At 49.7% G+C, this 11,545-nt stretch overlaps 1 protein-coding gene across 1 annotated transcript in view; it reads right to left on the bottom strand.

The window, feature by feature from the left end:
- Window positions 1–5,175: 5,175 nt before the first annotated feature.
- The window catches only part of LOC119105505 (thyrotropin-releasing hormone receptor-like), a 6,867-nt gene continuing 497 nt past the window's right edge, over window positions 5,176–11,545 (bottom strand). The window contains 3 exon segments of the mRNA XM_037228970.1: window positions 5,176–5,337; window positions 11,070–11,414; window positions 11,416–11,545. The exon segment at window positions 11,416–11,545 is cut by the window's right edge and continues 497 nt beyond it. Coding sequence (XP_037084865.1) covers window positions 5,176–5,337; window positions 11,070–11,414; window positions 11,416–11,545 — 637 coding nt within the window.

Below are 11,545 nucleotides of genomic sequence, written 5' to 3'. Positions count from 1 at the left end.
CTCTCCTGTCTGCATCTGTGAGCGCCATTATTCCTCATATCGCTCACACCGATGGTGACAGTCTCATCGAGATACGTTTGTTGAACATCATGTATACTTATAAGCGCAGCATATAACACGCAGGACCGCGTAAAACGGCCACGACAGCCAAAACGCTCATTACCTTATCATCATTCATGATTGCAAACCTCCGTAATCTAAGGTGTCTTGAAATGCAACGACTAACAAACGTTGAGTCAAATACGAAAGCAAAGCGGCATCGCTCCGAAAACGACCTTATTTTACCGTATTGTGTGATACAAATTGCACCACCTTACCTAAATAATTTCGCGCTGATTTTCTACAAAAAAACAAGACTAAAACACAATAACTTGTGCGAAATGCCGCGTCCTGAGCTGGTTTCGGATCCCTGTGGACCCTAGAAATGCCAACGAGGTGGGACTGCGTCCTCGCGCGATCCCACCTCGGTGCTTCCAGGGTCCAATAATCACGCGCTACAGCTGCTGCGTCTCCCGATCGATGAAATCCGCGGCCAGGGCCACTGCAGTTTGGTTGGAACGCCGGAAATGGGTGCCAGCAGTCATCTGTCCACCTCGGCCTCAGTGCAGCCTCAGGAAAGCTGGAAGAGATTGCAGGAGCACAGCCCGGCTAGCGCTGCTCAGGCTCGGCTTCGGCTTCGGCTTCTCCAGGGCCATTCCGCGCCCTGTCGCTAGGGCCGCCATCAGCGCCGGACGTCATCAGCTCAGCTCGCTCGGCGGACATGGCAAGCGGGCAGGCTCAGCGGGGGCGGAGAGCTTATGCCGGATGTCGTCCAGGGTCGTCAATATATAGTTGCAAGTACCTTTTCAAACCACATAATTGAGGTAGCTAAATTGGCTGGCTGTTGAACGTAATTAAGTGGACCGTTGAAAAGGATGTCTTCAGACAATGTTCAAGTTGAAGCGGTGCTGCGCTTTAGAACACCAAAGCAGCGTCAGCCTCAGTGGCTGGGTGCTGAGAGAGCGGAAAATTGGGCCGCGGTGTCCGTCCCCAGCCGCCAGGTAGCCAGCGTTGTCTGTGTCCGTCCCCAGCCGCCAGGTCACCGGCGTTGTCTGTGTCCGTCCCGAGCCGCCAGGTAGCCGGCGTTGTCTCGATCTCCGCTCGTGCTGCCGGTCCCGCCACCGCTGCCCGTCGGCGCCCCTGAGCAGTGTGTCTTATGACCAAACACCGTCGGCAAGCTGTAAGGTGTGACGTCAGAGGTATGTGCGTCACAACAGTTCCCTACGACTTGAAGGATAGCTGCTTATGTATAACGTAAGCACTTGCGACGTCATAGGAAGCAACTCAAGTAGGCGCTTTGCCAATGGGGAACGCAGCCCGTGGTGGCGCCGGGGTTGCGTGCAGGTCAGCCTGGTTAACAGGCCACCCCGCCCCGCTCGTGGACAGGGGAGTGGAAACGACGCTGACATACAAACGGGTGACACGTGGCTAAATGTGACCAAAAGGCGAACATTCAAATTGCTAGGTAAGCTGAATTGAGTCTGACAAACGGCAACTTTTGTAACTGAAAGCATTGGTCGATTAAGATTTGGTACTGGGTTTAACTCATTTCCAAACTAAACTAATTGGCTAACCCTGGTTTTTGTCACATCACCTTAGTTTAATTCGAATACTCGATGAAAAGTGGACATTTTTGAGCGCCCTTTGTAGGATGAAAGGTCAACGCACAATGGTCACTAGATTGCCACTTAACCCTTTAAAACATGCATCAATTGAGCACTAACAATGTCTTGCTACTGTTTCAGCGCTGAAGTCATTCGAGTTTCAAAGATGCACTAGACAAAATAGATCAAAAATTTATTGTAGGCCCTCTGGTGTTGTAACACAAGATTCTGATCCAAAGGCACACACTACTCAGAGCAAAATGTTGATTTCCTTGACAACCCCATCGTTTTAAGCATCTGCTCATTTCATGGAGCATATCTCATTCAATGTGAAAGGCTTTATTCGCCTGAGGCAGCCCTTTACGTAAGTTATGGTAACGTGACTCCCGCACTAATGCAGTTTCGGAGTACAAGCTATTATCCTTTGCCTTTCCATTACGTCTTTTAATCCGTTCGACGGTCACGCCAGTCCACAGACATGTGCTTTGATAACAACGCACGGCAGCGAGGTGGGACAAGCTGCGCTAGGATTACAACACACGGCAGCGAGCTGGAACAAAATGTGCTATGATTACAACGCACGACAGCGAGGTGGGACGAAATGCGCTATGATTACAACGCACGGCAGCGAGGTGGGACAAAATGCGTTATGATTACAACGCACGGAAGCAAAGTGGGGAAAAACGTGCTACGATTACAACGCAAGGGAGCAAAGTGGGGAAAAATGTGCTATGATTACAACGCACGGAAGCAAGGTGGGACAAAGTGTGCTATGATTACAACGCACGACAGCGAGGTGGGACAAAATAAATGATTATCTGTCACGAGGAGAAAGATATCTCGGAACTTGTTGCTTTCGGCATATTTCCCTCGCGCGATATAATTATTGTCACTATCTACGCGCACTAATATAACTCATGTGACGGGATAGGGTCAAGTTCTGCAAAGTTTTTTGTCCAGGCATTGCCTAACCGTTCAATACAGTGAGCTAGCTTGTAAAATCTGCAGAGCTTTCCGATGCATACGGAATTCTCTAAGACTCTGAACGTCTTATATTATAAGAGGTGGCCTTGCATCCCGAGAGACAAAGAAGTCTAATGCTTAGCATTAGATGTGAATAACAGTGAATCATATGAAGGTGTGCTAAGCAGCATCTGCGTATTTTTGCAGCTCTTCTGATCACGCAAAAAAAAATGCATTCTTGCAACAACATACACCAATGACGGCCTAATATCTCGAAATATAGATGCGATGCATGCAGTGGGCCTCGGTTTGTCGTTACGCCAGAACAGTGTCGTGTGGGCTGTTAACAACTGCCGCATGGGAGTGATATTAAATGATTTCTAGCCCATGCTCCCTTTTGGACTCCAACGGGCCGGGGTGCGTAGTTTTCCTCTCGCATTTCCTCGCCAAATGTGCGGTTTGGAAGGCGTTTTTGGATTTGTCATTTACTTGCCGGTCCTTACTGACCCTTGGAAATATAAAGCGTGTTTCCTGCAAGCCCGTTAGGTGGAGTCAGTCTGCCCGAATCAGGAAAACGAAGTGATGCGCATCACGGGATTACTGAAAGTTCGCCAGTGCAGTCGAAAACACTGGCACTGGGAACTAGACCGAAGCTAACGTGCGGTCGGTAGCCTCCGATGTGACCTGAGGCCAGTCACGTGACAATCGTGCGAGGCTGTTGTCTGTGACGCTGGCCTCGTTGGGATGGTGTGATGGGCCGAGGGTTTGAAGCATTTCATTAGGCCTGATCGATGCAAGGCAGAGGTTACCCTTTTCTTGAAAATAGCAATAATTGTATCATATTAAAGCCCTTGAATTCTTGACGACCAGCGCGACAGCTTAATCAGCATTTAGAGAGTGGCTACGAAATTAGCCTAGACTAATCAGGGATGATCCGTGTTTGAAGCAAGTACTTGACAGCAGCCGGGAGCACGGGTTTGAAATTGAGTAGAGGGCTCTCCGTTTGCAAAGGTCACATTGAAGCACATCTTGGGAGACCAAAATAAATATCATTATGCTACACAAAATACAATAAGTGCGAGATCTGGCACACGATCTTCTGTCTTTAAAACCTCGAATACACCACCGAGATAAACGTCGAAGACCATAAATAGTTGAATAGGCGTTACCACGATTCGATGTTTGGCGGATGTCTGGGTGGCACGGAGTCAAAGCATTGCAACAACGGAGTCATTGCCTGGAACGAAGCCAGAATTTGCGACGAGAGGGGCAACCATGATTTGCGATGTAGGAAGAGGGCGCTAGTTCTTCATGTGTCATTCAAAGCCCCACTGACACAAAATGCAATAAATGTGTCATGTGGCACTCGACCTGCGCAATTCAAACGAACTAATAAACCTAACAAACACTAATGTGTTGGTACAGTACCTAACGCGTCAATGAGCCTTTGATCCCAGTTTGTCCTGGTGCCTTAAACAACAGTTACAGCTCAGTACCGTACAGTTGTTACAACTGTTACAGCTCAGTACCGCACATGCCCCCGGCGATCTGCTGGTGACTTAACCTCAGCTCTTGGGCTCCACATGCCACTGCCCATGGTGGGGGTATGATGTTTTAAAACGAGAATAATTTTCTGATCGCCAGATTCCGGCATTATCTCCAGTAGTGATGTGATGGAAGGCTGCGCCCGGGTATAAAGACCGGTCGTCTGCGCGCGGCGCCGCTGGTCCGTCACTGGGGCGCCAGTGTTTGCAAAGTACCGGGCGTCGGGACCCTGTTCCCCGTCCTCATTGGCGGCGAGCCCGATGGAGGCATACCACATAAAATCGAGGAGAGAAGCACAATCCGCGCTGACGATACCTCGCAATGCATCATTTTAAACGCTTGTCTTCATTAGGGCGTTGAGTTCTTCTCCCGGCTGGCCTGACGCCTCAATTACCGCCGCGGCCGCGCTGGGAAATCCCTGGTCCCACGCGCTCAGCAACAACTGCCGCCGCCTCGGGGTAGAAACGCCACGAACGAGGCCGGCTCTCGGCAGTAACGGCACGCCACGGACGACAGTCCAGTCAGGACAGGATTTGCCCGATCGCGGCCACTCGTGCGTTGACGAGCGGAATGGTAAGTCGTGCGTATTGGCACCGGAGAACACGTCAAGATGATGATCCATCACGCCAAAGTAAGCGCAGGAGGACGGGGAAGTTCGCGATGCTTGTCGTTCGCCTCAACCGTGTGCATTTCTCTGCAAATTTGCAGCTCCACATGGTAAGGCGTCGAAGGTACTGTGGTGCGCGCAGTGCGCTGTGCGCAGTTGGAGATCCAAACAGAATTCCGGCTCAGTCCCTCACAGGCTCAATCACTCGCCTCGGTTTACAGACGACTGCATAGGCAAGCAGGATACCAAGCGTGAGGGAAGGCGGGATGCGAAGCGTGAAGGAAAGCGGGATACGAAGCGTGAAGGAAGGCGGGATACGAAGCGTGAAGAGAACGCGTTACGGTCAGGCGACACGATCTGCTGCACCGACTCCAAAAATTAATGCAGCTGGTGACTGGGATCAGCCGAGCGCAACAGTTACCTGTTGATGTAGACACATGTTTTGGCAAACATGAGAAACCACAGGTCCATGTACTTCTCCTCAGGCGTCTGGGCGAATGAGTTGTACACGAGCATGCTTCTATACGGCAGCCAAAGCAGGGCGAACAGAGAGACCACCATCACCAGCATCTTGATCACCTGCGGGAGAAGAGCAGGCCCTAAAAAATCTGCACGAACGCACCTTCGTCATTTTATGAGAGATCATTCCCCGCGTTCGCAATCTTTACTTCCCTATTTCGCCGAATGGCGTTCGGTGGTCTCGATGTGTAAAAGTACTTCCTTCTAGCAGCCGCCGTCAAATTGGCAATAACTGTTGCCACACAGATATTTTTTTTCACAAAAAGCTTGCTTTGGAGTGGACCGACTCATCTCCTAGTACCTTTATGCCACTAGCTGACTGACTAAAAATGTTGGGAAAAGTTTCTTTTAACAAGAATAAATCAACTGCACGGCAAGGGCACATCTACGGTTGGATTTCGCCTGCAGACACGAAAAGCAATCTCTCTTCAAATGTCTAGCAGGGGCCGAATTCATCAGGAGTCAGCCTAGTAAACATAATTTTACTTTGCGCGTGCGTGCATGCGTATGCGTGTGTGTTTGTGCGCGCGTGTGCGTGTGCGTTTGCGTGTGCGTGTGTGCGTGCGCGCGCGCGTGTGTGTGTGCGTGCGTGCGTGCGTGCGTGTGTGCGCGCGCGCGTGTGTGTGTGCGCGTGCGTGCGTGCGTGTGTGTGTGTGGAGGGGTGTATGTGTGTGTGTGTGTGTGTGTGTGTGTGTGTGTGTGTGTGTGTGTGTGTGTGTGTGTGTGTGTGTGTGTGTGTGTGTGTGTGTGTGTGTGTGTGTGTGTGTGTGTGTGTGTGTGTGTGTGTGTGTGTGTGTGTGCGTGTGCATACATTATAAGTACGTTGTACTTTTGCATTCTCATTCTAATCGGGGCGACTTCATAAATCTGGCACGCTCTTTAAAGTTGACTTCCGATTTTTTCTAAATTACGCGATCTGGGTTAAGCTTTTAAGATGATCCCTAAGCAAATAACGGTACATAGCGTTTCCACCGAATTTATTACCTTTGGAAATGCCCGTGACGTTGGCGCTGTCCAAAATCCTCATCAGTTGACTGAAAAATGCAGTACAAACGACCTCCAGGGCTTCAAAATGTTTTAGGACGTGTCCAAGTGCAATCCATTTTTAAAGACGTATCTGGAGCGATCAATTCATCCCGAAGACGAATGCTGTAATTTGGCACGTATGGCTGAGCTATGATGAACACGTCTATGTTGCAACCACAGGCCAGCTTTGCGAACCATACAAATTATGCAAAGATTGCAGCTTCAGCCATTAGTATCCTTGCAGGCAAAGCTTCTCATCATGTTAAACAAAGATACAAACCATAAATGACGGATTTGCAAATGACAAAAAATCAAGTATAGTTTACTATCTGTTACATTACAACACGATTAACGGCAGGCTAGCAATAATATTTTTGGTTAAATTAAGCGGAAATGTAGATAATCATTGTCGAAAAATCGCCAGCAACCATACCTGAACCGATTAAGAAATGCGGCAGATGTCGCCGGCTCAACTGATTATGGCGAATGTCATTGTATCATGTGTATGACATGCGCTTTGATTAGCGAACACGTCAGTAACGTTAGGCTGTAGCCTGTAACCACGCCGCTAAGGTTAAGGTTAGGGCCAATCAGGATTTGGTGTATCTGGAATCTTATTGATACAGTCTGACCTTACAATGGCATTTAAATGGGAAACGCCCAACGTGCATTTAAGAGAAGAATTGAATACGACCAGCCTCCATGTCGGAAAATGTATAACAAACAAGGAGCAGTATAATAAGGAGCCTATTTCGGCAAGCCCCCATTCAGTGGAGACACCTGTTATCTGCAGGACCTCTCGCTGAAAACAAGCATGTTTGTTCCCGGCGTTTCCGGCGCAGCATGTCGATTTGCATCACCAAGGAGCTGATGTGGCGCCGTTTACAAAGGAAAAGGTCTGCATTGGATGTCTGTCTCCCGCCTGCCAATACGTAGAATCAGTAGTGTAGAAAATGCTGGAATACTAGAAGCTTAACATATTTGCTTATAACATCAGGCTTGTACCACCGACCGTCGAAGCATACATCAAGCTTGGAAGCATCAAGCATAAAACTTTGAAGCATCAAACATTGAATTGCGGGCCAGGAGTGCGCTTACTTGGTGCAAACCAGGATAACCAATTACGATTCAGCGATGCGTTCTCACTTTGCTGTGGTGGAGCTCTTTAATTAGTTACCGAAGCCATGATCGATATCGCGAGCGCGCAGATTAGCCGGATGTTTCGAAGCATCTAACAGTAGACGTCCCGTTGATGATTACTCGAGACCTGGTAATATTAAGAACAAGATTGTACTGTACGGCTGTGCACCAGCGTGTTTCCAGACGAGGGAGTGGGCGGGGGGAGGGGGGGGGGGGACGGGCGGGGGAATAAGGGAGATCGATAACTGACGTCGAATTAGGTGTTGTTTAACTCGATGCCATTATATATCGCCCTGGCGTAGTGCTGTTCCATAACCATGCAAGCAAAAGGCTCGCCAAATCTTGATACGAATACCTCGAATGACCGAAGTGCACTTGCACTTGCCTTGACCTATGATCACCTGACGACATTCTGACCGACGCTCTGTTGGTAGGTGCTGTATTACCCAAGATGTTTGTCATGGCAACTGTCATGGCCCCATTAGCCCCACGATAAGTAGTGGTCCGCATTACCGCAAGCTTACAGAGTCCGTACCACCAGATCGTCAGCGTATACCATAAGATCGGTCAGAAGCAGATCGGCCAGCTTGTTGAGGGGCATCGTACCGTCCCATGATCCGGTTCGACACAGAATCCTGATGAGCCAATTCGACTTTTGATCCCGGCTCATGCCGCTGGCAATCGTCTGTGTCCGCCCACAACGTCCAGAATGACAGACGACTCGATCTGGAGGACCCGTTTCCGATGAATTCAGTTCATTGGTATTTGGTTGAGCCAGTGGCTACTGGAGCTCCAAATTCCTGTTTTCATTGGTATATCCGCCCGCATAACTGAGCCTGTGTTACAGCGGACGCTCATTTCAATTCGTCCCCACAGTGCAGGCAAGCCGGTAATAGTCAGTGATGCTGATGCTGATGATGCTGATGATGAGAATGATGGTGATGATGATGATGATGAGCTGCGCAGTATAACATTTGTTGTTGAGTAAATCGGGGAGATTTTCTCTCAGATAGTTGCGCTATGCAATGACAAGGGCAACACTGAAAATCGCCTGCTTAGCAAATTTGAATATTGATGGTTTCATTACTCTGGCGGACAAGCTCTCAATATCCGTGATTTGTGTGATGCACAAACAAGGGTACCAGTATCTCAGCCCCTTAACACGACAGTGGCTTTAGGGCATCCCTCTGTGAAATAGGGCACGGCACTCATATTTTTTTTAAGAGCCGGGTTGTTTCCAGTTACCCCGACCGAGTTCACGAAGCAGTCGATACAAATGTAAATAACTTGTGCTCGCGTTTTGCTGCTAGATTTAAGACATCAAAATAACGACATAAACTTACTTTTTCCCTTTTTAAAATAGCGGCACTTCTTGTGTTGCATTGCCATTCTGAGCGGGAAATCGGCTTCAAATATCAGTAATGCGCAGTAAATTTGTAAATAATGTCTGATTTGCCAAAGTCTGTTTTGAAAGCGTGGAAGCGTTAGTTTCGCAACGCCATGCATAGATATTTTAACACGATAAGAAAAACAACTGCGATGGTGGATCATGACACAGGCATACGGGTGATACACGTAGGGCTTGGCTGTCGGTGGTGCGGGAATAATAAAACAAGCCATCTGGGTTCCAAGGTTGTCATAACATTTCCAACCACTAAACTGATCTCGACCTCGCAATGAGCGTCAACAAAATGTGATCGTAGCATTCCTATTGCTCCCACAATTCTATTTATCCCGGACGGGTTCGTGAAGCCCTTGGCATATTGCTCTATTCACTTGCGTTGAGTAGATATCCACTTGAGTGCCTAAAACGAGCAGAACACTGTCCCTATACGTACTAACACTAGTTTGGCAACCAAGGGGACTTGATCAGGACTCGAGCAACCTGGACCAGGTTTTTAGCCCAGGGCACCAAAGTACCTCAGATATGCACCAGTGCAGAACTTCTCATGGCATATTTATCAATGCATGAGCGAACACTTCGGAATTGTTTTACTGCCTTAAGCAGCCCATTAAACTCAAGGAGCGAATGGTTACGAACACTTAATATCTGAACAGATGGATTTAGTCACCAACCCAGTGCAAGACCGGGCCGTTTCCGACAGGGTGCAGGACTGATGTTCCGCCCAGCTGTAGCCACACCCGTCCCCGTCTATATCCCGCTCAGCTGTGGCCACACCCATCCTCGTCCATGTCCCGCTCAGCTGTAGCCACACAAATCCCCGTCCATGTCCCGCCCAGCTGTAGCCACACCCATCACCGTTCATGTCCCGCCTAGCTTATCCAGTTTTCACCGGAAGGCTGTATGTCGGTCTACGGGGAAATTTATTGCTCGCCGTCCGATTTTGAGCGAGCCTGCTTGAAAAATAGTCGGGAGTCAGCTGCCGTGGTTGGCAGTTTAAATTAAAGATGACGTCGTCAAAACTTCAGGTCATTTCCCTCAAAAGACCGGCGACAATGATCTTCACACTTGTGTTTACTAAATGTGGTAGGTGCCAAGAGATGCCTGAGATGTGCCAACGAACCAAGAGAACATATAAAACGCGGAGTGAAACGAAAAACAGATTTTACAAAAACGCAACATTATACTGCAACCAAACACCCAACCAAGCAAAGGAGGCAATTATTTCAGAGCATTGCTCGTCACTATCAGTATTATCACGGCGCGCTGCAAAGAGGGAGGGATGTGGGCGGGGACGTAAGTTCAAGTGATAAAACTGGCGTTAAGAGATGTGTTGGTGGTTGTGAGCTAGATTTGCAGACTAGGATGTTGGCATTGCTAAGTGGACCACAGAAAAGAAATGATAGCAATCCCAACGCGCTTAATTGGCCAGAGACAGGTTTGTCAGCCATCCTGGAGTGCACATAATTTGACACGCTACTTCCAATCACTCTTTGAAAAAAGCAAACTACTTCTTTTGCCTCACTGGACAGCCCTGCATTTTAAGAAGCTGTTGACGTCATCTAGAGGGCAATTCTCGAGTGGTTCTCGCGAACCCGACACACAGACGGAGACAATTTTCTCCAGCATCCTATGAATATTTCTGATCCCACATCACCATACAATAACGGCGGACATCAAAACAACAGCCTAGCAACTGTTGCGCGCCTGGATGCGAACTCGGTGCTGTTTGTGGGCGGCTCCGCGGTACGCTGTTGTCATATGTTTCTGTCCGCAGAATGAAGGGCAAGTTTGTGCTGTGGGGCTGTCACGCTAGTTGACATGTGGCGAGGAATTTCCTCGCCACATGTCGCGGGCGCGATCACTTGGGCTAAAATACAAATATTACCCATCAACACATACCACATGACACGTCAGAAACAGAACTGCTTCTGACGTGCCGTGTAGGCCCGTCACATAGAGGGTTTTCCTTGTGAGCAGGCGCCGTGTTAAAAACCAGAGTGTGCTCCAGCTCGAGCTGAGGTTTATGGCTCGGGACACCCTGCGACCCATGCACGAGTCACCGCGGTGCGACGGCAGGCCCCTCGCGCCACCACCGGAAGAGTAAGCTTGAGTCAAGTTGCGATCGTCGCAGCGAGATCGTTCCACTGCGACGGACGTGACGTACCGCGACGGTGCTAATCATCATGACTTCAAGACTCGTCATGAAGGGAGGAATACTGACCTGCACCCGCGCACTGTTGGAGGAGCGGACGTCTGCGACGGCCGCCGCCGGCCCACCCATCTGCTTCAGGATCTGCGGCGGTCGGAACACGACGACGGCGATCATGGTGTAGAGCACGCTGGAGATGACCAGCGGCACCACGTAGAACAGCACCATGTCGGCGAAGAAGTAGCCCAGGTAGGTCTGCCGCGACAGCTTGAACGTGCACTCCTGCACGTCGCTGACGCCGATGTAGCGCACTGGCACCACCTTAGTGAGGAACGCCCAGGGCACGCAGTAGCAGAAGGCGAAGGCCCAAACGGCGAGGATGATCCGCTTGGCGCGCTGCACCGTGCAGATGGTGCGCTGCCTTCAGCGGCCAACAGATGGCGATGTAGCGCTCCACAGTGAACGCCGTCACGCTCAGGGCCGACGCGTTGATGCCCATGTTCTGCAGGAAAACGAGGATGGCGCAGCCGGCGTTGCCCCAGATCCAG

This window comes from Pollicipes pollicipes, unplaced genomic scaffold, assembly GCF_011947565.3.
Source record: "Pollicipes pollicipes isolate AB1234 unplaced genomic scaffold, Ppol_2.1 Scaffold_6138;HRSCAF=7277_pilon_pilon_pilon, whole genome shotgun sequence".
Classification (NCBI taxonomy): domain Eukaryota; kingdom Metazoa; phylum Arthropoda; class Thecostraca; order Pollicipedomorpha; family Pollicipedidae; genus Pollicipes; species Pollicipes pollicipes.
Note: the sequence above shows the minus strand (reverse complement) of the source record. Positions and strands in the feature narration are given on the sequence as shown.